At 41.9% G+C, this 27,985-nt stretch overlaps 10 protein-coding genes across 10 annotated transcripts; 5 read left to right on the forward strand and 5 right to left on the reverse strand.

The window, feature by feature from the left end:
- Positions 1 to 433: 433 nt before the first annotated feature.
- On the forward strand, positions 434 to 2,384 carry Bfra_007775 (putative mediator of rna polymerase ii transcription subunit 22 protein; the record flags this gene model as incomplete). The annotated part of the gene is made up of 2 exons (XM_037338144.1): positions 434 to 2,113; positions 2,199 to 2,384. 2 exons carry the CDS (start codon positions 434 to 436, stop codon positions 2,382 to 2,384), a joined length of 1,866 nt encoding a protein of 621 aa, XP_037190207.1.
- A 493-nt stretch (positions 2,385 to 2,877) lies between these two features.
- On the forward strand, positions 2,878 to 4,695 carry Bfra_007776 (putative atp-dependent rna helicase mss116 protein; the record flags this gene model as incomplete). Its single annotated transcript, XM_037338145.1, has 1 exon — positions 2,878 to 4,695. The coding sequence occupies one exon, from the start codon at positions 2,878 to 2,880 to the stop codon at positions 4,693 to 4,695; it is 1,818 nt and encodes a 605-aa protein (XP_037190208.1).
- A 1,502-nt stretch (positions 4,696 to 6,197) lies between these two features.
- Positions 6,198 to 7,271, reverse strand: Bfra_007777 (putative mannitol dehydrogenase protein). The gene is made up of 2 exons (XM_037338146.1): positions 6,825 to 7,271; positions 6,198 to 6,761 (listed from the first exon to the last, which is right to left on the reverse strand). The coding sequence occupies exons 1-2, from the start codon at positions 7,192 to 7,194 to the stop codon at positions 6,331 to 6,333; spliced, it is 801 nt and encodes a 266-aa protein (XP_037190209.1). The 5' UTR covers positions 7,195 to 7,271; the 3' UTR covers positions 6,198 to 6,330.
- A 1,986-nt stretch (positions 7,272 to 9,257) lies between these two features.
- Bfra_007778 (putative high affinity nickel transport protein nic1 protein) lies at positions 9,258 to 10,651 on the forward strand (the record flags this gene model as incomplete). The annotated part of the gene is made up of 3 exons (XM_037338147.1): positions 9,258 to 9,469; positions 9,559 to 10,106; positions 10,194 to 10,651. 3 exons carry the CDS (start codon positions 9,258 to 9,260, stop codon positions 10,649 to 10,651), a joined length of 1,218 nt encoding a protein of 405 aa, XP_037190210.1.
- Positions 10,652 to 11,196: 545 nt separating this feature from the next.
- Bfra_007779 (putative duf1295 domain protein) lies at positions 11,197 to 12,491 on the forward strand (the record flags this gene model as incomplete). Its single annotated transcript, XM_037338148.1, has 3 exons — positions 11,197 to 11,296; positions 11,359 to 12,082; positions 12,167 to 12,491. The coding sequence occupies 3 exons, from the start codon at positions 11,197 to 11,199 to the stop codon at positions 12,489 to 12,491; spliced, it is 1,149 nt and encodes a 382-aa protein (XP_037190211.1).
- A 1,760-nt stretch (positions 12,492 to 14,251) lies between these two features.
- On the forward strand, positions 14,252 to 15,666 carry Bfra_007780 (putative btb poz domain containing protein; the record flags this gene model as incomplete). The annotated part of the gene is made up of 3 exons (XM_037338149.1): positions 14,252 to 14,604; positions 14,730 to 14,865; positions 14,929 to 15,666. The coding sequence occupies 3 exons, from the start codon at positions 14,252 to 14,254 to the stop codon at positions 15,664 to 15,666; spliced, it is 1,227 nt and encodes a 408-aa protein (XP_037190212.1).
- Positions 15,667 to 17,772: 2,106 nt separating this feature from the next.
- Bfra_007781 (putative dihydrofolate reductase protein) lies at positions 17,773 to 18,735 on the reverse strand (the record flags this gene model as incomplete). The annotated part of the gene is made up of 2 exons (XM_037338150.1): positions 17,773 to 18,282; positions 18,568 to 18,735. The coding sequence occupies 2 exons, from the start codon at positions 18,733 to 18,735 to the stop codon at positions 17,773 to 17,775; spliced, it is 678 nt and encodes a 225-aa protein (XP_037190213.1).
- Positions 18,736 to 19,032: 297 nt separating this feature from the next.
- Bfra_007782 (uncharacterized protein) lies at positions 19,033 to 19,793 on the reverse strand (the record flags this gene model as incomplete). Its single annotated transcript, XM_037338151.1, has 4 exons — positions 19,033 to 19,164; positions 19,228 to 19,344; positions 19,402 to 19,428; positions 19,614 to 19,793. 4 exons carry the CDS (start codon positions 19,791 to 19,793, stop codon positions 19,033 to 19,035), a joined length of 456 nt encoding a protein of 151 aa, XP_037190214.1.
- A 1,359-nt stretch (positions 19,794 to 21,152) lies between these two features.
- Bfra_007783 (uncharacterized protein) lies at positions 21,153 to 21,708 on the reverse strand (the record flags this gene model as incomplete). Its single annotated transcript, XM_037338152.1, has 2 exons — positions 21,153 to 21,459; positions 21,665 to 21,708. The coding sequence occupies 2 exons, from the start codon at positions 21,706 to 21,708 to the stop codon at positions 21,153 to 21,155; spliced, it is 351 nt and encodes a 116-aa protein (XP_037190215.1).
- Positions 21,709 to 22,341: 633 nt separating this feature from the next.
- Bfra_007784 (uncharacterized protein) lies at positions 22,342 to 23,186 on the reverse strand (the record flags this gene model as incomplete). Its single annotated transcript, XM_037338153.1, has 3 exons — positions 22,342 to 22,873; positions 22,937 to 22,990; positions 23,056 to 23,186. 3 exons carry the CDS (start codon positions 23,184 to 23,186, stop codon positions 22,342 to 22,344), a joined length of 717 nt encoding a protein of 238 aa, XP_037190216.1.
- Positions 23,187 to 27,985: the final 4,799 nt, after the last annotated feature.

Consider the following 27,985-nt stretch of genomic DNA (forward strand, 5'->3'; position numbering starts at 1 on the left):
ACACGACAACAAGTACAACAATGATGACTGCGGGGCGCGAATCAAATAGATTGGCAAGGGGGGAAGTTGGGAACGAACGGTGAATCTTAAGTGGGGCACACTAAAAGAGGGGCACCTTGCATAAGAGAGCTTCAAGCTTTCCTTTTTTAACTTCACATTCACTCTATCTTTTTAGACTTCACTTCACTCCCACATTGCATCGCATCGCATAATTGCAAACTGTAATTATATATTCTTTAATCAAGATGGAAGGTGCGCAGCAGACTACAGCTGCTTTAACTGGTAAGTTGTTTCTATTTATTTACAACTCTCATGATTTCAACGCACTCAATCTTCGGCTTGAACAATCAATACAATCACGATTTCGACAGCGACCAAAACGAAATCGACCAGAACGAAATCGATAACACAGCAAACGCAACTCGAATTCAACATGTCTGGTGATCGCGACTTTTGGAATTCTTCTCGCGATGAAATTATAGGAACGGTCTCCGGAAATTCATTTGCTACTAGTGATTCCACCATAGTCAATGAAGACAATGTAATCGATTCCTCAGCCCCTTCTCGCCCTGGATTTATGTCTGGAACGATCTCGAGTGACTACAACATGGCCAATGATTCCATCAGAATCAATGAAGCCAATGCCGCCAACTTCCTGGTTCCTCCTGGTAGTGAGCACATGTCTGGAGCGCCGGCTAGTCATCCTACAAATTATCTCACTGGAATCAATGAACCCAGCGTCACCGATACATCAAATTTTGCTGGCCCTGGGCCCAATTCTAGGATACCATCAAGTGATTCCGTCATGACCAATTGGCCAATGGTCTCCGACTCATCTATGATTCAATCTATCGACGCCGTAGCGACTGAGCCTATGTCGTGGATGCCTGGTCCAGAGAGTGCCATGCCCTACACTAGTGGCTATCAATTCGGAATCCTGCCTTCTCAACCCATTGGCGCTCTGACTTACGGGCTTAACATGCCTTTACAGCCCGTTGGGTCTACTGATGAAAATACATCAAGCACTAGATTGCCCTACTACGGAGTTGGCATGCATCCACTACTCGTTGATTCTACTAGCGGAAATGCATCAAGCGCTTTACCCTACAATGGAGTTAGCATGCATCTACAATCTCCCATTGAATTTGCTGGCGAAAATATCACAAACCCCAGCTTGCTTAATGAAGATGCAGCAAACGAAGTAGTAGGATTCGCTGAACCAGCCTTCAACAATCACACGCCGCATCAAGGGGCTGCAAGTCTCGGTTTGCCCGGGGAAGTCACAGCAGCCAACGAACTAGTTTTCGACAACGGCACGATGCGCCAAGAGGGTTCTTCTGCACAAATGACCCAAAATAATAGACACATGGAAGTGTACTTAGATGTTGAAAACATATCTATACCAGACTTGCCCAACGAAGTCACAGCAACCGCGGAATCAGTTCCCAACAGCGAAACGTTGCGCCAAAATGATCCTTATGCACAAGTGGCTCAGAATGATGTGTCCATGCAAAATCTTGTAGACAATGGGAATGAATCAAGGTTTTCCTTGCTCAACGCAGACGAATTTCAAGAATTCCCAGAACTCCCAGAATTACCTGAACTGGTCTTTGACAATAGCATGTTGCATCAAGATGATCCAATTCCAAACTTGCCCGACGAAGTCACAGCAAGTGAGTTCGCAGGACTACCTGAACTAGTCTTTGACAATGGCATGTTGCACCAAGATGATCCACGCCCCAACTTGCCCAATGAAGTCAAAGCGATCACCGAGCCAGCTGCCAACAAGGAAGCCGCATCAACCACGGGAATAATCGCCAACAACGAAGTCACAGCAGCCAGCGAACCAGTTGCCAAAAATGAAAGACCGAGTCAAAATGATACAGTCCAGAAATACGAACCTATTCACAACGATGGCTCAGCTGATAATCAAGCCGAACTACGCAGATCCAAAGCTGACGAACTTACAGATCGCCAGGAACGTGCTATCGCTGCTCTTCTTATCCGTTTCCAAAATCTTGTCAAGCTTGCTGCGTTACCTAATGAAGATGCATTTACGAAGGAGACTGCGGCTGCTGAGGGATTGAGAATGGAGGTTGAGAGTAATGCCTTGGTACGTATATTCTTATTTCATTCATCTAGCTTCTATAGTATCCGGGGTTAAGCTTAGTGGGTATCACTAATAACTGTATGAGCAGACAAGCGCAGCAGAAGACCTCTTAAAGTTGACTAGAGAATTGAAGGAGTTTTGGATTTTTGGGTCATTAAGAGGAATCGGCGAAGGAGAAGGTGATGGAGAAATGGAGATCGATTCAAAGAAGGTCGCGGAATTGATTGAGAAGCAATTGGAGAAAAAGCATGAGCAAGAGAAAAGCAAGGCATAATCAAGATTTACACTGAATATTTGGCGTTCAAGATGGGGAACGGGAGTATACTGGACTGGCTGTCTTATTTCCATGGAGTATGAGAACAGGTGGTAGATACCAGGCGTTTTGGTAAAGCCCTGCATCAAAATGCTTCTCTAAAAAGGATAAATCTGAGGACATCAGAAATGTCTATTCTTAGAATTCATGTAGGTAAAAATTCTTTGATTCACATTCACAGTACCTAAAAATAAGACAATATAAAACAAGGCAACGAATCTTAAGTCGAGGAATTAATAAACTCTTTGTAAAGTATGAGATTATTGGCTGAGATCAAACGTAATGAACAAGGCTGAAGTACGGCTGATGTTAGCCTTATTCACTAATTAGGAAATTTTCCAACAAAGAAATTCTGACAACCCCAACTCAAAAAGTCCAGGCTCTCTCAATGCTTTCTCTTTACAAAACTATCAACCACAATCGCCTTGGATTTCTACGTTCGATTACAATTGCAATGTCATCTCCACCAAACCCTAGAGCTAGAAAGCAACCTCGTAGAGGTCGTTATTCTTCTCAATTAGCAAGTACCAGAGGAAATGCCAGGAATGCCAGAGGAGGCAGCCAGGCTCAAAATGTATCACCTACCCAAAATGCATCACCTATCCAAAATGCAGCATTTTCTACTTCTACATCCTTTGCAGAAGAAATGGCTGCAGTTGCCGCTCCTCCACTTACCACTGCAGTCCCTCTTGATACTCCACGATTCGCAGATCTCGGTGCTGAAAATCTTCTCAACCCAATTCTTCTCCAGACCATTACTGAAGACTTGAAATTCGACCATATGATGCCGGTGCAAGCTGCAACTCTTCGTCCCTTACTTTCAGAACGCGCGGATTGTTTGGCACAGGCTAAGACTGGAACTGGAAAAACGATTGCTTTTCTTATTCCTGCAATTCAGACACTTATTAACAAACAGAGACGTCCTCAAGATGGAATTTCTCTGTTAGTCATGACACCAACGAGAGAACTTGCCCAACAAATAGCAAAGGAAGCGAGTCAATTATTACAACGTCTTCCTTATTATAAGGTTGGATTTGCCATCGGTGGTACCAATAAATCTACAGAGGAGAAAAATATTTTGAAGGGCTGTAATATCCTTATTGCTACTCCCGGTCGATTATTCGACCATCTTAATGATGAAAGAATCATCGATGCTTTCCGCAATCTCGATACTATTGTTCTTGATGAGGCAGATCGATTACTCGATATGGGATTTATGAATGCCATTAAAGATATTATCAGATGTCTCCCAGACAAGGCCAAAACCAACAGACAAGGAATGCTTTTCTCCGCCACTATTGCTCCTCATGTTGAAAAGGTCGCTCACTTAGTTCTCTCCAAAGATTACAAGTTCATTTCCACCATTCCTAAGGGAGAAGTCAATACCCATGAACGTGTTCCTCAACATCTTGTTACCGTTCCAAATTTCTCTGATGTGGCCCCAGCAATGGTAGGTTCTATTCGTGAAGAAATGAAATTGGAAGGTAAGGATAGCTTCAAGGCTATTGTCTTTGCGCCTACCGCTGCCCTTGTAGATTTCTACGCCGATATTCTCTCTCAACTATCAGATCTCCCACTCATCACCGCATTACATTCTCGTGTATCTCAAAGTAAGAGAACAAAAGTCACAAACGATTATCGCGAAGCCAAAAATGGTGTTCTTGTAGCTACAGACGTAGTTGCTCGTGGAATGGATTTCCCGGGCGTCACTAACGTCTTCCAAGTCGGTATTCCAGCCGATAAAGAATCTTACATTCATCGTTTAGGTCGTACAGCCAGAGCTGGCAAAGAAGGTCGCGGCGTATTCATCGTCACAGATGCCGAAGGAGCATTTCCAAAATGGACGTTGAAAGAAATCCAATTCCTACCAACACCCGCAGATCTGAGCTCTGCCAACGATGTTTTAAGAATCGCATCGAAGATGGATAATCATTCCAAAACATATCAAGCTTGGTTAGGGTACTATAAGAATCATCTCAAACTTATGAAGTGGGATAATGCGGAGTTAGTCCGTCAAGGCAATATTTATGCAAAGGAGGGATTGGGTGCACCGGAGACGCCAACGCTTTACAGAGGCATTGTGGGAAAGATGGGACTTAAGGGTACTCCAGGTTTGACTATTATTCCAGATCCTCCTAGAGTTCCACATGGAGGAGGAAGAGGTGGTGGTGGTGGTGGTGGTGGTGAGGGAAGAAGTGCCGGGAGTGGAGGCAGAGGTGGTAGAGGCGGTAGAGGTGGTGGTAGAGGTGGTGGTAGAGGTGGTAGAAACTGATAACCTCTGTGGTTTATGTGGATATGGGTATGAATATGGACGATGATGTAGCGTTGCCATTTTTACACACTTTCCGTCGTATTTCACAAGTATGTACCTTCACGCCACGACGACTCAAAACACAAACACGAAGCGTCTATGAATTTTATTGGCTAGTCGATGGATAATCTCATGTATAGTTGGATAGAAGGAAGGATAGAAGGCTAGATACCTACAAAATAGCATGGCGTAGTAGGCGTTTCATTTCGTTTTCAGCGGATAAAATGGAGAATTGGGAATCACAACTACGTACATATGTCTACCTCCGTAGGTAGCGGAGTAAATAGATACTATAAAAGTCTGTTAGATTTCTAGTTATACATCTAGATAGATGAGATAGATTTTATTACATTCTATCATATCATGTTTTACTAGAATGGGGATTGATTATTTTCACTGTGCTGTGTTGTGTTGTATGGTGGTTTTGGCCCTGTGATATATTTTCTGTTCTACCCGTTTCTGTACTATACAATATTATGCTACCTCCAGTTTCTGGAGCGTGGTTAGATGAAGTCGGTGAAGGTGAAGGAGGTGAAGGTGAAGGAGGTGAAATAATCGAACCCTTTCTCTTCTGGTTTATGAAAATGTAGGTATGTAGGTATGGAACGCTAGGTATTTGAAGGTGTGATATTGTGATTGGAATAGGGGAATTAATATGTGGTATTTTGATGGGGCATTGTAATGTGATATTGTGATGTGATATTGTAATGTGTGATTGTAATGTATGATTGTGATTGGCATAGGGGATTTCATATGATGAAGGTGAAGGTGAAGGTGAAGGTGAAGGTGAAAGTCTATGAATCTCTCTCTTTATTTCTACTTTCTATTCTCTTCTTGCTATTCTCTTCTCTCTATCCTCTGCTATCGCTATTAACGCAACGCTATTCCCATAGGATTGGGATTGAGCGTAGAAAGTAGAAGTAGGAGTAGGAGTAGTTATAGAATAAAGTGAAAATGGGAAATGAAAGTGAGAAGTGAAAATGGGAAATGAAAATGGAAAATCAAAATGGAAAATGAGAAATGAGCAAGGAGGGAGAATCCTAGAGGATGATTATTATGCTTTACACGGGTTCCAGAAGTCAAGGGAAGAAGTTGAGGGAAGAGGAGAATGAGCAAAGAAGGGGAGGAAGTGGAAGATAGTATAGGGACCTATCGATTGGAGAATTGAGTTTGAGGATGTGAGGTGGGTCAGGCGGGAAGAGGTGAGATGAGAGGAGTCGATTATAAGTTATGGAGAAAAAGGGAGAATACCGGTATCTCTAAATTCGGAATGAATGAGCCAAAGTGAGATAATGACTTGGATATCTGGTACAAAACATGTTGAATTAGGGGCGTTAGTTATAACGTTCAGGTCGGGTCAGGATGCAGTCATTTACAAATTACATATAAAATATAGATAACTTTCACTTGAAGCTGTTTAGATCACATGTAATCATGGTGTATTCACTCAAAGGAAGAATGTTCTCGAGAAAAAATTGCTTTTTATTTCAATCGAAAATCGCTAAAATATCAGCCATCATTTTTTTGTGGCAAACTCCAGAACCCAGCCATTCCTTTCATCCCAGTCATGTCATAAAAAAAATAGATATAATACATTTATCTGCAGCAGTAACCACCGTCAATGACGATGTCAGCTCCAGTGGTATAGGTGGAAGCATCAGATACCAAGTAGACGTAGGCACCCTTCAACTCCTTGGCTTCTCCATCACGACCCATAGGGATCATGGACTTCCACAAAGCTTGAGTCTTTTGGTCGACAAAGTCGGAAAGACCGGTGTCAATGTAACCTGGGGAGATGGAGTTGACACGGGCAAAGTCGCGCCATTCGTTGGCGAGGGAGCGTGCCATGTGAATGCATCCTGCCTTGGCAACGTTGTATGAGGTTTGTTCTTGTGGGAAGTTGGCGATGTGACCGGACATCGAAGCAGTGATGACAAAGGAACCAGTTCCGCGCTCCTTGAAGTGGTGTCCAACAGCCTTTGCGCAGTGGAAGGTTCCGTTAAGATCGGTTTGGATGACCTCGTTCCCTGAAGATGGTTATCAGCAATGGTTCATTACAAAGAAAAAGTAGCGATGGGAAAATAACTTACAGGCCTCAACAGTTCCATCTAGAATACCGCTATCAGCAGTTCTACCGGCGTTGGCGATGAAAGCATCGACCTTTCCGAATTCCTTGACAACATCGGCAACCAACTTCTCCACGCTGGCATAATCACCAATGTCCAACTTGTATGCCTTAGCCTTAACACCATATGTCTCGGCCAATTCCTTGGCGTTCTTCTCACCTCCCTCAGGACGGGAAGAGTATGTGATGGCGACATCAGCTCCCATCTCGGCACATCCTCGTGCGGCTTCAATACCCATTCCCTTGGGTCCGGAAGCACCGGTGATGATGACAACCTTTCCCTTCAAGGAGAAGAGGTCCTTGAGGGAATCAGCTTTTGGGATGGAGATAGGCATGATGATTGAGCGTTGTGTTTATGTTTGGGTATTATGAAAGAGGAAGAGTTGGAGTTGAGAGATGGTTGTTCTTGAAGCTTTGAAAAAAGAAGTTTTTGTATGTATGAAAAGAAGAAAAGAAGAGGAAGAGGGGAAGATGACTTGTATTTATTCTTTTTTCTCAGTCTCACCTTACCAGGATCTCAAAGTCTCGACAAAAAGAAGGCACTAGATTCCGAGATTCCGACAAGGTAGGTACGTATCTAGTAGATAGACGCTTGCAGCTTTTTCTCTCAGCGTACTATCTGAAATTCTGAAGGGCACTAAATGCGGGGCAGACCTCAAAGTACGAATGAAGCAATGACGTTCCTGAAGACCCCACCTGCTTGCGGTTGATCGTTCACTCTCTCCTTACCAGGTTGGGACATCGTAATGCTTGATAATTTGATTATGGAATCATGATGCATCGAGATGATGATGAGGAAGATGGGGACCTTGATAGTTGCGATAGATGTATGCTTGGGTAGGTGTTGTGTTGTGTTATGTATTGTGTGTTATATGAATTATATATTATGTTACTCGATTTTATCAAGCCTTCTTATCTGTTTACTTATTCATTTATGTATTTGGGTATGTATGTATGTATGTATTTATGTATTTACGTATTTACGTATTTACGTATTCAGTATTTATATATTTACGTATTTAGTATATATGCATTTACGTATTTGCGTATTCATCTATTTATATACTTATTACTTATCACCTTTATTAGATGTTATGGTGTTTGAATTCTTTCTTCACTCTAACATTTATCCTCCCCCAAAATGACATCATTATCATCATCATCATCATCATTATCAAAAATTCCCAAAATCCCATGCCCCGCACTAAAAGTTCTCGATATCTATGTCCACCGGAAAGAAAATAAAACAATCAAAGCAAACCCCTGACAACCAACAAATTAATTAAAGAAATCATCTAGATGTTTGGCGGCACAATCGGAATCCGTTACATGCATGGTAGTGGATCAACCTTTGAAGCTTTTCATGGATGGAGTTTCCACACTTTCTTCGGCTTGAAACTTGATGAAAGAATAAGGAGATTTATTCGGCCCGGAAAGGAGTACGTGTGGTTACTTATGATGTTAGTTGTGATGTTATGATGTTACCATTTCCACATGGCGGTTGTGGGAGTGAAGTGTACCAAGCATCGATACCTGCTACGATTTAATAATTCGATCAAGATGTCAACAGCCGAAGTTGAACCCATTGGTGATATCATATTTTTGGACCTCCATAGAAGACGTTTGAAATTCGTATCGTGGGATAAAGGAGGTAATGCTCCATGTTCATATGTGTTAGTCAGTCAGTGCTACAATACAGATTATGCATACCGTGTACTCACATTCACATTCACATTCACCAAGACATGTTGAACCTCTCAAGGTTATTCTTGGCCGACTTCTATCAAGGTCACACGCAAAAAATGCTTGACGGTTGGTTACTTATTCAGCACCTTGCATCTCATCAAAACCTTCTCCTACATTTCTGAATTCCACATTGGTTCTCACATATACCATTTACGGGTCTCGACTCTTACGGAATTGAGATCAAAAAGGTGGTTGGGATTGAGGCTTTCTGCCATCTCTCCATATGCTTGGTGGCGCAATTCAATCAATTGAACGGGAATGCTGTCCTTGGTTCCATCGAGCAAACACTTGACTACATTACATGCTCTGCACACAGAAGAGAAGCTCGAATTGATTCTGAAGTCGACACAAGATACCCTCAACTTCAATGTTGAACTTTGGACTCTCATGCCAAGTCTTTTTCAATGAAGCATACTCGATCAGAATAGGTAATGAAGTTTCTTTATCTTATCAATGTTCAGTCGGCGGTCCCCGATTAGGATTGATACGTTGACCTTGATAGACCAAATATTGCAACACTGGCGGCAATGGTGGGGTATTCAACTTCAATATTTTTTCTGCAAATTTTCATCTTTTGTTTGGTACAATTGTACTTGTTTCACTGGATGTTTCGGTTAGGAAGTATCTTCTTCGCATCTCATCTTCCTTTGAAATGTCTCCTAGACCGCCAACATGTCTTCATCCCTTGATTGCTCGTTTACCCCCTCAAATTCGCTTCCTGCCCTACCCCGCAGTTAGGATCATATCCATCTTGGTATTTATCAATATCATTGTTTGGGTGGCAGTGGCTATTGTTTTACGCTCTCATCCACTTCTATCTTCATCTGCTGTACTTTCATATACATTCGGCTTGAGACATGCTCTGTAAGTTCTGATATATGTTTCTTCAAAACCACTTCTTACCTCATGATCATGTGATGCTCCATTTTAAAACTCCGACTCATCAAGTCCAGTGATGCCGACCACATATCCGCCATCGATCTGATGACCCGTCGTCTCATCGCTTCCGGCTCGCCTCATACATCTCAACCAGTGACAGTTGGGACTTGGTTCTCATTAGGCCACTCTACCATCGTAATCATAACCTGTATCGTCGTCGCAGCCACCTCTGGCGCTCTTGAGTCACGCTTCAACTCTTTCAGTAATATAGGGGGAATTATCGGCACGGGTGTATCTGCTGGTGTACTCATTATACTTGGAATTGGAAATGCATGGATTTTATGGAAATTGGTGGTTAAATTACGAGCAGTTCTGAGGGAAGAAGTCGATGGAGATGGAGGCGAAACGGGATTAGGCTTTGATGGCGGAGGAATCATGATGAGAGTCCTTCGAAGAGTCTTCAAAGTGATCGATCGTCCATGGAAAATGTACCCTCTGGGCGTACTGTTTGGACTAGGTTTCGATACTAGTAGTGAGATTGCGGTTTTGGGAATTGCATCTGTTGAAGGTGCTAAAGGAACTAACATTTGGCTAATCTTGATTTTTCCTGTCTTATTTACTGGTATGATTGCCTTCCTCTTTTTGCATTGTCCGAATCATAATCTATAATAGAAAGTTTTGAGACGCGTTGGACTGACAAAAATAACAGCTGGTATGTGTCTAATCGACACCACCGATGGCGCACTAATGATGACTCTCTACACATCCACTTCTCTCGCCCGCGACACAATAGCTATTCTCTACTACTCAATCGTCCTAACTGGCATTACAGTCCTCGTGGCTATCTGCATTGGAGTCATCCAATTACTTTCCCTAATAGCGAATTTCTCAACAGGACCTTTCTGGGATGGAGTTAATGCTGCAGGTGATCACTTCGATGTTATTGGTGGGGGTATTTGTGGAGCTTTCGTAGTATTTGGAGGCGCGAGTGTATTACTCTACGGTCCTTGGAGAAGATGGGTTGAGAAGGGGAGAGTTGGAAGAAGAGGTGTAGGAAATGGAGAGGTAGAGGTGGAATTGGGAGATTTGAGTAAGGAGGCTGAAACAAGAGATGGAGATGAGAAGGATGTTGCGAGGGTCGCAGATAAAGCTGTTGAGGTACAGTAGAGATGTTATTCAGAATATAAATTAGATCTTTAGACTTGAATGAATGCTGAAGTACATCTTCTGCAGTACTGTATCTGGCTAAGTCGAAGTAGATGAGGTTCTAGAGATAGAGCGATTGGGTGGGGGTTGACTAAGCATTTCAACTTACCATTTTGAACTTTTCGACAACCGTAGAATTACAACTCTCTTCATCCCATGTTCTCGATTGAGACCAGCTCATAGTTCCGTTTGAAAACCCATACGTGACGGGAATGTTTGATAAATATGATATGATGAATCTTAGATGGGAACGATATATACATATAACGTGGTACCTTTTTAGATTAAATCTCTAATGTTTTGCATGGAGTAAGCTGCAGCTATCATTGACGGAATGAAGCTCCGAGAGGTAGGTGGAGCCATAACGTCATTGAAACGACGTTCTTTGGAATGAGGGGCAAGGAGCTCTTTGATGTTGAAGTAGAGAAAGCATTTCTTATTCGTAAAATATGAGAAGTTTCCACACATCTACCCTAACACGGCATTAAGGTAGAGTAAAATCGAATATGGCCGAACAAGATACACATGCCTCTCATTTTGGAGGCCATCCTATTCCTACTGAGAAAGTAACAGAGAAGGTATCAAAATGGAATTTGGCAAGCCTGGGTAAGCTTTCCTGTCCGTTGCTCAATTCAAGCAAGAATATTTCAATTGACGGCCGATGACAGGCAAGGCATCAACGAATAACACTTCCAACTCTGCCGTCTCAGAACAAGATCGTTTCAGATCCAACTCCTCTATTATCCCACCATGGAATCCACAAGTCAACGCCACAGCAATTGGTCTACTACAACGCAGTTTTCTCCCCGCTTTAACCACCAACACAACACTCTCACTCATCTCCTACACCATCGCTCGTCTCACCAACCGACTTGATCTCAAAGACATCCTCTGGCCCCTCGGCCCCCTCATCACTTCCTGGACCCTCGCCCTCGAACGCCACAACTTCGACATCTCACAAACATGGACCCATCTCGCCTATCCTCAAAAACTCATCATGGCAGGTCTCACAGCCTGGTCTCTCCGTCTCTTCTACCGCATCACATCGCGAGCCATCTCTCGCGGTGAAGACGACGCGCGCTATACCTCTTTACCGAAAACGAGAGACTTTTGGAATAAAACACTCTTTTCGACATTTCTGCCTGAAGCGCTCGTGCAATCTATCATTGCGCTTCCGTTTGCGATGAGTTTGGCGGCGCCCGAGGTCCTGATTGGAAACCAACCACTTCCTGGTAATCCGGGATGGCAACTGGCTAATGCGGCTGGGGTATTTCTTTTCACGACGGGATTTGCTTTGGAAGCCGGTGCGGATTGGCAGTTGGAGAGTCATAAAAAGGAACGAACGGTGGGATTGTTGAGAGATGGTGTGTGGAGTATTGTTAGACATCCTAAGTATGTATTTTTCTCGTCTCTCCTCATTCATTTGGTCGTTACTTGATTATTCAGTACACAACTAACATGAATCTCCCTCCATAGCTATCTAGGAGATGCACTTATCCATGCTTCTTTCCCACTCATTCTTTACGGAGCAGGAATCTTCCATCCTCTCATGCTTCTGGCTCCTCTTGCAAACTACGCGTTCTTGAGATATGTAGGAGGAGATGGACAAAATGAGAAGAGTCAGGAAGAGAGGTATGAGGAGAGAGATTTGAAAAAAGCAAAGGATTTGAAGAATTACAAGATGGAGAAGAATAGTTTCTGGCCGCGTGTAGATGAATTGAAAAATGAATGGACTTGGATTGTTGTGGGGGCTGGAGTGGCAGGTGTGATTGGTGAGTGGGGAGTTAGAAAGTTTTTGTGAGTGATGATGGGATGGTGGATGTTTTAAATGAGATTGGGTTGGATGAGGGATTGAGGATGAGGATGAGGATGAGGATTGGGCGGGGGAAGGTATGTGTAAGATTGTGTATGGAGTTAGGGGTAGTAGGTACTTGGCTTCTTTAATCGTTTTATCTAATAAATAAATGGAGTAATGCAATATTTATTGATGTCTGTTCTGATTTACTTTGAAAAAATATACTGAATACGCACTTGTGCGTCTCGACGGACAGGCATAAATGCAACATGGCATAGGTACTTCCTGCGAAAGTTATTAACTTTACTCCATAGACTCTCAACATCTTCTAACCATTACGTCCAACCCCGATATCAAGGTTCCCCTCAACTGGATCTCAGAATATATAATATATCACAGATATCACAGTGAGTATAAACTTTCCCAATGAGGCAGTGAAGTAAGTGCTATATAGGTATATAGATAGTCACTAGATAGGTAGGTAGGTATCCCTATCTCTCTCTCTCTCTCTTCTCTCTCTCTCTCTCTTCTCTCTCTCTGTCTTGGAATCCCGTTGAAATAGAAAGTGGAATTCGGGAAAATAGAAATCGAACTCACGAATTGTCATATTCAGATGGAATGTTTTTATACGTGTAAATATATGTATATATACACATACATTGGAATTAGGTGGGCAGGTAGCGGGAGATATGCAGAGCAAAGATTGGGTATCTTGGGGATGTTTCTAGGGGGTTTGTAGAGGGCTTCTCTTTGGTTGTTTGCTTGTTGGGTTGTGTGTTGGGTTGGGTTTCGTAGGTTGGTTGGATGGTGGGATGGTGGGATGGTGGGATGGGAGGATGGGAGGTAGAGTAGGTATCTTGCATTTACATTCGCATTTACATATACATATTACGGAAACGTACATGTTGTATCTGTATCTGTACAGGCATATATTACATGCATATATGCACGCATACATACATACATACTTTCTTTCCTTTCCTTTCTCTTCTTTCTTGGACCAGTGGGATTATTCTCTGGGGAGTACATAGGTAGTTGCTTTATATGTTTGAGAAAATAAAATTTCTCTCTGTTCTTTTCTTCAACTTCCTTGGGTTGTTCTGATTGTGAAGTGAATTTCACTTCGATTGCTTCACTTCACTTCACTTCACCTTTTCCCTCGCTACAATAAATACCAATCAAACGGACGCTTCTCAATTCGAGAAGAATTACGCACTTCCTACTTTGAGTATCAACCATTCAATTCATCAATATGAAATAAACCCATCGCGTGGAAACTTATACCGATTCTTTGATACGTGTTGCTGAGAGGAAATTTGTGTGCGTTTCAGTTTTTTTAAATTAACGACACTCTTGATATCTAGAGAGAGATCAAGATCGAAGCAGAGATCGAAGCAAACAACATTCCCAGGTATCGAAAAAATTCTCCATTACAGAAAGAGAGTAAAGAGAGATAGAGATACACAACAAAAGGAAATTGGTTGTACTCTCCAGTAGTTCTGAGTTTGGGTTTGGGTTTGGATTTAAATTCGACTTTAGATACCCAGGCGCAAGAATCGACAAAAAGGAAAGAAAGGGAAGGAAAGGGAATTATCATCAACGCGCTTCTTTGAACCTCCGTCAAGTGTTGTCACGACGGGTGCACAGATCTCGTTTTTGAGAAAATACTTACACATTGCAAACTGGCCGAACCCCATTTTTTTTACGTTCAAGATTATTCTTCGAGAGAGTTTGGAAGACAGGAAATAGAAAGAGAGAGAAGATTGATGGATGCAACGGAAGAAGAGGTTGCTAGACAATTGTGGAAGGAACAATTTGCGCAGGGTGAGAGGATTAGGAGAGAGAAGAGGGTAGGGGAGATGGATACAGAAGGGAGAGGGAGAGGGAGTGTGGGTAGGGGGATTAGTGGATTGAATCTGGATGGGCTGGATGAAAAGGAGAGGGATGGCGGTGTGAGGGTAGGAGGAGAAAGCGGTGGGGCTGGTTATGCAGGATATGTAAATGCTGGGTTGGGCAATGGGAGTGGAAGTGGAAGTGGAAATGGCCAGTTTGGGGGAAGAGAATCAGGACTTGAGGAGAATGAAGTGGTTTTGGAGGGGCCGCTGTTGGCGTTGAGAGAGTGAGTTTTTTTATGAGTTTTTTTCTAATGCTATTGATTTATTTGGGGTTGAAGATCAAATGGAGAGAGTAGTATGGAGTCAAGGAAAACAACTTCACACGATTGAAGCTGACACGGGTTGATAGAGCTCTACTTGAAGGACGGTTCTCCGACTTGACAATCTTCCATGGTGTACGAGTTTGGAATGCGCATAAAGTAGTCGTGTGTTCTCAATCGCCGGTTTTGGAGAGTATGATTGATAATACTGGAGTTTGTAATATGGTTAGTTTCTCTACCCTATCCCCTCTTCTCCCCTTTAACACTAAACCACTAACCCCCTCCTAGTTCGGCGCCCCCACCAAACCCAGCATCCTCAACCTCTCCTCCTTCCCCCTTGACTCCATCATCGCACTCCTTGAGTATCTCTACACATCCGCCTACTCGATCCCCTCTCCCCCACCCAACACCTCCCCCTCATCCTCAACCTACCTCTCCGGCCCCACCTACTCTATCCCTCTCCACGAACAGATCTTTTACCTCGCTTCACACCTGCAAATCCCCGCATTAGAAACCCTCGCCGCGGTATCCTTTCGTCACACCCTGCATACGCAAATCTCAGATCTCGACATCTATTTCGATTGCATCAAGCGGATATATGGGAAAACGACGACGGAGAATCCGGGATTGAGAAATGCGTTGGTGGAGGCTGCAGTGCAGGAATTAGAGGGAATGCTAGGGAACGGAGAGGTGAAGGGGAAGCTTTGGAGGGTGATGAGTGAGAATGAGGAGTTTTGGGAAGAGGTGCTTAGGGCATTGGGGAGGAGGACGGAGGTTAGAGTTAAGGAGGTGATTAGAGAGGTGAGGGTTCCGGTGGAGGTGGAGGTGGAGAAAATTGTGGAGAGGGTTGTTGAGCGGGAAGTTGCGGGAGAAGCGAAGGAAGATGGAGAGGGAGAGGAAGAGGGCGAGTCAGAGAAAGAGTGGACTCTATGTCCGGATTGTGGACCTAGAGAGGAAGGAGAAGAATATGAATTTAGATGCACTTGTAGGGTATGTGGGGTTGAGAGGATACTTAGCTTTTCTTAGATGCGTGTGTATTTGTATGGTACATGGAATAAATGGTGATGGATTTAATTGGTAAGGGGGCGGGAGGGCAAATGAATGTACATTAGCACTAGTACGAATCACGAACGTATGAGAAAGTAATGAATAAGAATTGAGCTGACGAGGGGATCTAACCAAGGCGTAGCCTCGGATTTAGGTTCAAAATGAAATGATATGTGCTGTAAACAATACTCTGGAGATAGTAAACAGAATGTCTGAACAATGTGGTAGCTGTAGAATCCTGATATATCTATCTACTATCTGATATCCAGCTTTCAGTATCTAGCGCCTATCCAATATCTTCGCAAAAGCAAAAAGGATATACGAAGATCAATATCAACATCATCCAGAAATCAAGACATCAAGACATCAAGACATCCATAACTACCCAGCTGCTCACTAACAATATGATTACTTCATTGTATGCACACATATAAACTCTACATCATAATACCTCAATCATCATGTCACATCTAATATATTTAAATCTATACCCCAAAGACAAAGACCGATGAATAGAAAGACAAAAATGCCCGTTTCGAAATCCGAATACATCAAAAGTGATTAGAAGAAAATTATTTACGAGTTTAAATCAACCTAAAGAATATTGCAGATGGAGGATCCCGATACATATGGGTGTATGTGGATGGGATATGTAGAGATGTGATACCCGAATATATGAATAGGAGGAAGAAATGCACAGATTTACTTAAGATATACTTCATTCGTCTTTTACTTTCTAGGTAAGTTTCTCAGTACGCAGAGGATATTCACATATCCGTAGAACCGTGTGTGATATTCAGCACCTAGGTAGTCATCACATACGCTCCTGCATTTAGATGCATGAAATATGCACAATAAATCGATTTTCATTCTCGAGACAAGGAGAAGTTACTTCGGGAGTTGTTCATCATCAAAGGGCTGCTGAATTTCCGGGGTTTCTCGAATTGAAAGTTTACGATGCCTTTCTTACACATTCTGGAGATATATTCTCAGAAGTACATACGACTTTTCGTACACGTTATACTCAGGGAATAGATATTCTCCAAATCTCGCAAACAAATAGACATTGAACTCAAGCCTACAGTTAGAATATAACCCCATCGCGAACGGTATTTCAATAGATATTATGAGTACGAGTATATTATGAAGATTCAAACTACCAGGTGGTCTTTCTGAGACTATCGCTGTGAATATGAAGGTGCTTTTGAAGTTCAACATCACTTGATGATTTTGCCGTCACCCTGAAAGAACGAGGCTTAAAGTGTGGAACTGACTATTCGATACAACAACTCGCAAGTTGGAGTATGCTATGACATAATACACCTGCTATATTCTTACCGAGAATCTCCTAGGAATTTGAACCCCAAGGATCTCGGACAAGTTGATCTTTTATAGACTGTCGGATTGCATTCTAATCCTTTCTCCGCGAGCAACTTGTCCTGTCGAGATTCAAAAAATCAATTATGCCATACTTTGTTCAAAGCCGGATGCTGAATTCGGGAACTTATTTTGTAGCATAGGTTTAATAACTCATAATTATTCTTTCGTCGCTCTCATGATCAGTCACGTCGCACCATCTACGGTGCCTTCGTTCCCACAGGGCAAAAGAATTGGGACGTCTAGCGTAAATGCTTCGCGGTTGAGATAGATTTTGTCGTTGATTTTCTCGTGGGGTGGATATATAGAGAACAAAGTTAGGAAGATGGGTGTATACAATGAGTATTTTGTGATGTTTAGAGGTATTGATTGCTAGATCGCTTGCTTCTCAGTTTTTAGAAAATAGGAGTAGAGAGAATTATTTTGATGCAGCGGTTCAAGCGGTATTTGAGCGAGATCCGAGGGGTAGAGGGCATCCAGAAATATGGATTGCTTGGTTTTGCCGCAGGGTGGTTGCTGAAGGAAGTATATGTATGCAAAAACGAACTTTCAAGGGGCGGAGGAAAGTGGTCAAGAAAATCAAATGGCTCTTGGTTGGTTGACTCGATATGAAGCGATCCTATTGTTGGGGTATATTTTGACTCCATCGTCTGCTATATCTTACTCATCTCAAAGCAATGGCTCAACCCATGTTTCTATTATTCTCCTTCATGGTTCCTCAACCTTTTCCCACATCTCGAAGATATACTTTACGCCCCCTTCCTCCTTCACTCCCTCCACTGCCTCTCCTTCCCCAGTCCATTCTCGAAGTGCTTGAGTATCCGTCCTTCTCCATCCATTACCAGTACCATCCTCATTCAATTGAACCGGGAAATACGTATCGCATTCAAAATCATCCATTATCCTGGTCAATAATATCCTCTTCGCTTCCTTCAATTCCAGTGAAGCTTTATAGATTTGTCCTCCACCAATTATGAAAACTCTGTCGATCTCCTTTTCATCATCACTATTCGAGTCTTTCGCTTGACTCCTCGATCCGAGTTTTTCGAGTGCATTGGTCAAACTTGTTGCTGCATGTGCATCGGGACCGAGGTCAACATCTGAGGAATCAGAGATTTGTGCTCGACTGATCATATAGTTTGCTCGATTCGCGAGAGGTCGGAATTTAGGAGGAATTGATTCCCAGGTTTTGCGCCCCATCACTACTGCGTTTGTTTTCTGTTCAAAAATTCCCCTCGGTCAGTTTAAGGTATTTTCTGTCACTTGTCAAAATTTCCTAACCATAGGCCTTGACTGAGAAGAATATTCAGAATAGCATAGCTTAGCCTTCCCTTCTACGTCTCTGTGGAGAATATAGAAGGGTGTGAATTCAAGGGCCCTGCTCCAATTCTCCACCTGTATGTTATGTAAAGCTATACAGAGAGGTTCACATTATAGCATATATTGCTACGCAGGCAGAAATAATGGTAGAGAAGATGGCCAATGAAATCAGGCAACACATACCCCAGGACCAGCCCTCTTGGTAACTCTCGCAAAATAAGCCATTTCCTTTCTCAACCCCGTCCACGGAAGCCCGCCTCCTTTACCCACTCCCATCTTATTTGTCGCAGCGACGATGAGGGTAAACTCTTTAATAGGAGCCATAGCTGATATGTTGGAATTGGTGGACATATTGGGTTCACGAAACAATGATAGGAATTATTAATAGAGGGGTTGGAGGGGTAAAATTGCGAAGTCTGGGGAAATGTGTGCACGGACTAATAAATGCTTGTAGTAATTTATTACTAAGCTTACATTGTGACGACCTCCTTGCTCAGCTCGCTCAGCAGAGTATGTTCACTCAGACATCTGGAAAAAGAATTGATGATACAATTGCGAATTTCTCTCTTCAGACTTTGCCTTCAACATTCTGATTCTTCCTTGTATTATTTTGGCATTTGGTGCATTGTGCCAACTGGCTTCGAATGGCTATAGCTTCTCATCTCTTGCGACGGCCTTCTTGGATGCTTCCACTTGGTTCTTTTCTTCTTCGTTAACCTTTTCGCTATTTACGTTCGCGGGGGGCCCTGTAAATGCTATTGTTTGATACTGAAGAGGGCACTATTATTGATTAGTATCTGCTGGCTCCAGTTTGTCGCTTCAAATGTAAGAAAACGAACTCACACTCGGTGTATCCGCGCAAAATCTACATCTTGGGTTTTCAAGAGGAGTTTCACCAGAAATCTTCTGCTCAAGACGGACTGTTGAATAGTGCACTATACTCATATACCGCCATATTTTCTGTTGTTGATTAGCATCTTTCTTGGTGGGCTAGCTCTCACCATCTCATGGACTCACCTGTTTATTCACCACAGCTGCGATCAGCTTTGATTGGTTAGTTTCTTTCCTGTAGAAAATGAATGAACATGAACTTGCCTTTTTATGTTCTCTACGATTCCCCATTTTACAACCCGTACACGAGCACATTGGATTTCCTTCCTTGAGTTTTTAGTTATTAGCCTTTTCTTGCCGAAGATTATCTGGTTATAATCCGTAAAGAGCCGACATACTTTCAAGATATCTAGAACCAACTTTCCCTCTGCCGTATTCATCAAGAGAGAACCGATATCAATTTGTTCGTTTCCATTTTCTTGAACGTCATGCGTCGTTTTCCACTTGACTGATCTTGATTCATTGCCATCCTCGCTAGCTCTTTTCAACTTCCTGCCTTTTGTAACTCTGTTTGCCATGATCGAATTCGAAGTCGCACTTGCTAATGCAGGTGTTTTCAGTAATTGAAAGGGTAGATTCGAAATGATACATGCACAAAATTGACTCAAGACCACGTAAATTAATTATACAATGCTTTAAACGATCGAAGACGGAAGAAAGACGTTATCTTAGGATGTCCTGTATACTATTTTATATTAACACTACCTTCAAGCTATCAAGACTAGTTCATGCAACGCTCCTTCTTTTCCCAGTTTTATATGCCCCCTTAATACTCTTCCTCTTTCATCAAGTTCTTGTTGTATCGTCAATTTGCAGACAGCCCAAAACAATCTAGATATTAAAACAGGATAGGACGACCTACCCTATGTTAGAATTACAATCTCAGCAACAGTAACATAGAGCTCAGAGCTGATTAGTTGAAAATATTCCTCAAATAGCGTTAGTGTAATCTTTCGATACTCCCAACACTCTGAGGTGTTCAAACAATCCTACCTCTTTGGAACTCTGACAACTCACAATTGTAGCCACACCAATCACCTACCTAAGTCACCTCGCTTAGTCGCATAATATATCACCAATCTGTGCGCATTGTTATAGCCACTCTTGTATCAACCCTGTATCTACCTGCATAGGGGTAAAGTTGCTGCTTGTTCGTTAAAATATATGTTTTGAATGTAACTTGGTCATGTAAAATTAAGATGGCAACCCTGTGATCGATTTCTAACATTTCTATGGAGAGCTTTCAAAGTGAAAAACAGCCAATAAGAGGATCGGGACCAGTTAATAGTGACGAAATACTTGTAGTTATCGCTACTGATAAGTAGATAATTGCAAAGCGTTGGAAGAGGTGACTATACCTAGGCAATGCAGCAGTATATATTGATATAAGATTCTGTTCATCAGACTGTATTGTCATTACCCTTCTGTAGTTTTCTTTTCAAGTTAATGATATGGCGATGTTTATACAGCCATGGTAAAGTGAACAACAATTCTCAGATAAAAGTATGAAGACGAGAGGAAATGCTCCCTACAAATTCCACCACATCCTCGAAAGCTTTTACTTGATTGAGGGAAAGCGCTTAGAATTGGTGACGATCAATGTTCAGAAACAATCTTTAGATTGCAAATATTAATGATTCAGTTATAAATTTGAAGACTCTGTCGGGTATAATATCTCTCCAAAAATTGACAGAAACAAACCCCTAGAAACCTCACCCACGTTACTTTACCAAATCAGTACTCCAAAAAAATGCCACTCCAGATCCGTACCTGCTTCATCTCAAATAACTAACTGTGTAGAATCCCTTCCCTTCCCATCACGACTTCCCTCTCAGTTCCTCTCAATCACTCCTTCACTCCTTCCCTACTTCCAACATTCAGAACTCCAAACTCACACTCTTCTCTTTTCTCTCACATCCACCAATTTTCCCACAACCCCCCGAGCAAGTAGACTCTGAAGATCTTTCTAACCTTGATGATAATTCCTCCTCACTAGTATTTGCAGTTTCATCGTCTTGGGTACTTGGTGATGTAACAAGTCGACTTCGTAATTTAGATGAGCAGACTTTGGAAGGAATTTTCTTGCTGTTGAGTCTAGTCGTGTCGTTTTTAATTCTGGGTATGTTAGCAGGACCATGGGAGAATGTTGATGTCTTGTGTCTGGGGGTGGCGGAGGGATGATTACTGTTGAGGCATGATGAGAATGTGTGACGGAGTGAATCTGAGTTGTAGATAAGATCGATGAAGGTTGTCTGTATAGATGGTTAGTTGATGAATAGTATGAAATATGAAAATATGAAATTCCATCCGTATGGTGATAATTACAGGGTATATCTTGATGGCGAATTCTTTCTATAAAGTCGTCGTTCAATATGTCAACGTGGAATACCGAGAGAATGTGAAATCGTTGCAATTGGAATAGGGAATATTCATCCTTTTCATTTGGCAGCTCAAAATCTACTTGCCGGTGGTAGGAAGCAATCGGAAGACCCAAGATAATATCGATCGACAAATGTGTCAAAGTGGCGTGATTTATTCGTAATGTGGCATGTTTTCGTCGAATGTGTTTCTATCGGCAACAAATGTAGTACGAGATAAAATAGGACGGGAATTGGATCATGTGTTGTATTTTGGGGTATCTAGACATGGGTAATATTTTTTGGAATGCGGGTGGTTATCGAAGTTGGGGAAAAGGGGAGACGGTGGATGCGGTGCAACATCATTCACCAAGAGTACATTGGCGATATTTCTTTTAGGACGGGTGGTAAAATTAACAATTAGACATTACATATTTATTTATGCTTCCAAGATACGTAGTCATATCTATTAATCTGACAGTGATTAGATAAGAGTACGCAGTTGCCTTCCGTCAGGCAATAGATTTTATCCAACCGACCAATATTACACGGACTCTTGCCTCTTTTCAACCAAGCATCTTGTTTATAGGATGTGTTGCCGCCGTATACGATTGACCCCTTGGTAGAAGCCTATCAAAGTATCAGCATTCATCACCCATAATGTCAAGAAACTAGAACTCACCAAGCCGCGTAGGATGATATAGAATTCCTAATCAGAATCAAAATCAAGACTATCAAGTGAGTCGTGTTGGGGCTCGTAGAAGTTAGTCTCATCTATAGCCCATTGCTCGTACAATTTGCAGAGCGGACCCCACTGCGCACTCTCTCTCAATGCCAAATCTTGTTCCTTGATATTCTCATTCCACTTGTCAATTGTTGGGTTTCGCTTTGTCTTGGAGAAGACTGGTGTCGTTAGACGAGACCAACGCTCGAGGAATTTGAGGGAAGCCAAAAGAGAGTCACCGGTTGGGAGTTTTTCGCGCATGGAATCGCTTTCGCAGATGGAATCGCGAGCGCTGAGCGAATCGCGAGCGCTGAACAATCTTGTGTAGTCTGCGAGCGATAACTTAAGGTCTACTACGTAGGGAATACCGCCTGAAGCAGCATGAGCTGCCAGAATGTTCTCAAATTTGTCCGAACCCTCTCTGTATGTTTTCATTTCCTCCTTTGTCAATCCGTACCCATTCGATGGAATATTGGCTTTACGGTGGCTCCAGTCTAGATCTTGACGTTTGCGCTTTCTGTAAATATAATGTTAGCCAGATTGATTGAGTAGCATGGTGTTTAAGACTCAGTGTACTCACTTTTGGTTCCAGTCCTCAACGGGGGAAGTGCCATGAAGCTTGATAATGCCATTTCTAAGAAATATGTGTTAGTCAAATTGAGTTTGCTTTGCGAGGCTGCACATTCGAAATACACATACCCCCTTAAGGCCATTTTGAACTCTGGATTTTCTCTCACATTCTTCTCCTCCGTATAATCAGCTACTGGTAGCAGGCTGGCCGCCATGATTGGGGCGCTATCAGGCGGTGTCAAATATAGATCTTGCGACATTCTCGATATTATTGATAAATAGACGAGAAGAGAATCAAATAAGAGAGTAGATCGATAGTATTTGGTGATGGAGTTTTATGTGTTGTTGTCACCCAATAATATGTGATTTGAAGTATATCTGGGTAGTTGTGATATGAGATTCAATCCTGCCGACAAGAAGTTATATATCGGGCATATTGAGCCAGTTGAGGTCGAGCGTGGTTAATTTGACGTCTTTAAAAGTCCTTTTTTTTGCGAAAAGACTGTTCTGAGGTGTAGGGTTATAGAGCGGAGGTGGTAGAGATGGAGGAAGAGAAGAAATATTGTGGGAACTCGTATATGAATATTTTGCGAGGTAAAGAGAGCTAACTAATAGCGCGGCCAACTGATTTTCAAACAAGTACTCTCTTGGAAAGAGAGTACTGTCTTTTATGCTATTGGTAACCGTTGGAATAATAGCTTTTTTTTTAATAGAAAGAAAGTGGGAGCGGATGTGTTGTACGGCAATTCGATATATGTTTTTGAGATTTAAGAATATTGATTTTGTCTTTGTTACACAATACGATGCATATACTATTATACGAAGCATCGTATATTTGTCGAGACCTACAATACCTACATGACTAATACAAGTGGCTAGTTAAGAAGCTGATTATCATGAATGTGATGTGCATTGAAAACTTGCTTCAACTTGCTGTTCGAAGGAATTTTAACCGAAGACACTGAGATTGTGTGCATTACAGAAGGATCGAATCGAGCAGAATACATGTATAATTATTTTGGCAGACAGGATAGCCTTGCAAGGTATTTTGCGGCTTCATTTATTGGAAGTGAGAGGAGCTTACACCTAGATGATACTCTGTGATGCTATGTTTTACTGTCAAGTTAGAACGGGGGATTAATATAGTAATGAATGGCAGCTGGACGCCGTTTTGCTTCTAACAGCCCCCACGAACCAGTGCTGTACTGTGTCATGTATGTCGAGATCAAATTTTCAGCAATTTTGCACTTTCAACGGGACCCAATCGGGACTTTGGAGTGAATTGCTTTACACGACTATGTTTCTGAAGATATTCCTCATGTTGTGATGTGATATATGCCTTTCAGGTAGTATGGATCGACTTTGCGGAGGTTTTGCCCTCCAGATCTTGACAGCACCGGCGAGATCGGTGAATAACGGAGCAAGACTTTCAATTAGACCAATGAACTTGACTTGGGCTGATTTTTGTGATAGACCGAGGTACGATCATCGTTGATGCGAAATCTCAGGCCAAGTATGGCTGATAAAAGCCAGTGGACAGCTTCTGAGCAGTGTATTTTTGAGAATGCACGACCCGTAATTTTTGCTGAAGGATCCTCACTACTTTGATATCATTGAAGATTTTGAACACGATATCCTTGGTATATTTCCCTGTGTAGATGCCCAATACGCTATTTAGTCATCATTCGAGTGATTATGTTATATCATAGTATTATGTTAGACTGTTGTGTTGGTCCACCAGATGGATTCTTGGAGGCTTCGATCATCCAAGTATTATCTGTGGGCTTTATCCGGGGTTGGAGCTTCTCTTTTCGCGGGGTTGACAAGGTCCTGGCGGTTCTGCGTTGCGGGGCCTCTACAAGGTGATAACAGGGTGATACCGTGGTCAGTTTATTGATCTGATGGCCTTCTAGGATACTCAATTTTATCTATAGCTTATAAGCATGCTATTATTACTTACAGGGGGCACTAATATCTTGACACTGGTCTATAGTATTTGCCAAGGGTAGCCAACCACTTGATCTTGGCTAATTTATTTATTATCCTTATATTTCAAATTTGTGCGTCTGTACATGTGATTCAAGTCATAAAGGCGGTGCTTGCAAATAAGATCTCAGAGAGGCAGTATAAAGCTACTACAAGAATAACTGGAACGAAAAGGACACTGGAGGTCTTCCTATTGGTTGGGCTACTAATCAAGGACCAATCGTCATGTCATCAATATGTCAAAATCATCAATAAAAAGTATAGGGAATGCTGCATAGGAGTACAGAAAAGCGAAATTAAGATAGATTTCATTCGTTAGAGAAGTACCAGTCAGTGAGGAGAAAGAGATGCTCTGTATGTGCCTACTAACATGATCTGACAATGGTAACATCATTATTAACCGGATGTAGATAACCCCGAGATCTTTTTCATTGAGATAAGTAGTTCATTCTTCGCTCGTACGCGCGCGTTGAACGCAATGTGGGGTAGAAGACCTAACAAGTGAGGTACGAATATGGTAGGGTTTGATATTAAAACATGGGTGGGGTATTATCATTCAGGAAGAGAACATTTGAATTTTCATTCAATAAGCTGGAACAGAGGAAGAGCATTAGAGTACCGAGAGGCTCTTCCTTCTTACAAAAATGCGTTCAAAAGACATTGTGGTGGTGCCTTCCATTTCAACCTCCAGTCGTTACAAAATGGTGATTATGTAATACCCTCGGTTATTCGTATATACATGAGTCTATACTCCACCACCGACAATGTATTATAAATTCTTCTTTTTGAATGTGAAGAACGCTTTAATCAACAGTTCAATTGATAATATCCATATGACTATTCTTCAGCTTTCAACAAAAGAATGTTGTAGTTCTTGGAAAGCTTCAGAAGACCATGTACTAGATGCAGGCTAAGCTAGGCTCACGCTAAATCTCCCTAGTTTCCCGATCATCAAGTCAGCCGTTTACACTCTGTGAATCCTATCCACGGAAGCCTAGGAAAGAAGCCGAGAAAGAAAGGGAAATCTTAGGCTCGAATTGGAGTAAAGGGTGGCATTTCTTTCCATTTATCAAAATCTAGCGTCTTACCAGCCTGTACTGTAATCCAAAATCATAATGAGGATAAGGAAAGGGCTGAACCACACTGGGACTAGAAGAATAATAGAATCTTGATAACTTGTCAACTCCAGACCCACAAATGTCAGATATGCAACAAATACTTTATAGCAATATGATTGGAGTATCGATCTCTTTACTAGTAGTTAGAAAATATTTAGACCGGGAACCAAAATGCTTAAAATGAGGCGATTCAACCCATAACTTCATTAACCAATAACTTCATTGAACATTCGAAATATGGAGAAGACTACACTTCAAAATCCAGGAACAGCTTGTATAACGTGATTCAAATGTCTCTAATCTACTATATTGAGAGAAGTGTGGGAGTAGCGTGAGCCTGATTCCATGGAGCGAAATGATTCGCGTCTTGAGATCCATATACCGACGCTAATATCGTAGGAATTTAAGATAGTCCATATAGAACTCCATCTTGCACCGCTTGAGATATCCCTCCCTATCTATCTTCAAAACCTCAAATTCTTAAAACTTCACAACGCTTTATGTGAACTATCTGTATAATAGCAAATACTACACGAATAATTATAACGAAAAATAATTGGTACCAGGCAGTAGCGAGGAAGGAACTGAGTTTCTTTAGACCGCTTCTGAAGTTTCAATCTATTGATACATAGAGATCGGAGCTATGAATGGCTTTTGGTATGCTCTCTTTCTCTTAAATGTCTTGGAAATTCGTGGGAAAGTTTGCTAACTTTGCTCCTCCAAATACCTAGTAAGCAGGAGCGTGAAAGACATCTCAAAAGAGATAACAATACAACAATACATTCTCAAACACATCTCCTTCTTTTGCTTCGCGAGAATAAAACCATAACATCTGTCAAGTACTCTTATGTATTCCTACCTGATACAAAGGAGGGCAGTATAGCGAACGGAATTTCAAAGGTCGGATAGCAAACACGATTCCCAACGATCACCTCAAGGGACTTACTACCGACTCTTTGACCATCATATCATTCTCCTTATAAGCTCAGAATTCGAGAACTCTGCCTATCTTACGCACCACTTATGAAGCTCTCGCAAGGTCGGCTTAGGATCTTTTGAAGAATTGTCGAATATAAGATATAACAATAAAACGCAAGCGGCGTACATATAAACAAAGTCCACAAGATATCCCTATCATAGTACTCTGGGCAAGTGTCTTATCCCTAGGTCAAGAATATTGTACTTTTTGTTTGGGTATCATGTGTTCTTTTTCCATCTTCCGCTTTTTCCCTTTCTTCTTTTGCGAATTTGATATCCTGTTATGGACTCGGGTATCCTGGGAGCGAGATAGGTACCTAGCAATTCTAGTGTGACTAATTCCCTTTCCAACACCTCGCCGAGAGGAATAGTTACTTCAAAGCTATAGTTTGCTGCCAAGTAGGTCAATGCAAAAGAAACACGCCTATAAGGAAATGACATCTGTCCTTGCCCCTCGAGAGTAAGATGTATCTAGTTTATATGGGTTGACGTGCATTTCGTTTTTAAATTTCTTTCCTCCCATGTCCAATATCCCAGTATGTTGGGTGATGACAATCTGGAAAATATTTTGCCGAATTTTTCATTGTGGGACTAGATCTAGAGTATAAACAACTACTGCTACTACCAGATACTATATTGAAGGAGCGAGAATATCAACACCACTCAGCATCCATGGAAACAGTACTTGCCGCCCCCTAAGGTACGAAGCGTCTGGTCGCTTGTTATTGGCAACTATATAGTAGTTCTGTAGGCCTTCGCCATAATTACATTTGTTTCCATTTATAATATTTTCCGTTCCAATACGTTCCATCTCGCTGGTTTTCGAAATCAATTTATCATGTTATGATGGCAAGTTGTAATGCCAATTTTGATAGTGGCTGATTTCATTAATAATACATAACCTTAAAATACAGTTGAGCGGGCTCCTCTAGAGTGGATTGCGTAATCATGATCATATCTCCTTTTTCATATTGGAT

This window comes from Botrytis fragariae (genome assembly GCF_013461495.1).
Source record: "Botrytis fragariae strain BVB16 chromosome Unknown tig00000112, whole genome shotgun sequence".
Lineage (NCBI taxonomy): Eukaryota > Fungi > Ascomycota > Leotiomycetes > Helotiales > Sclerotiniaceae > Botrytis > Botrytis fragariae.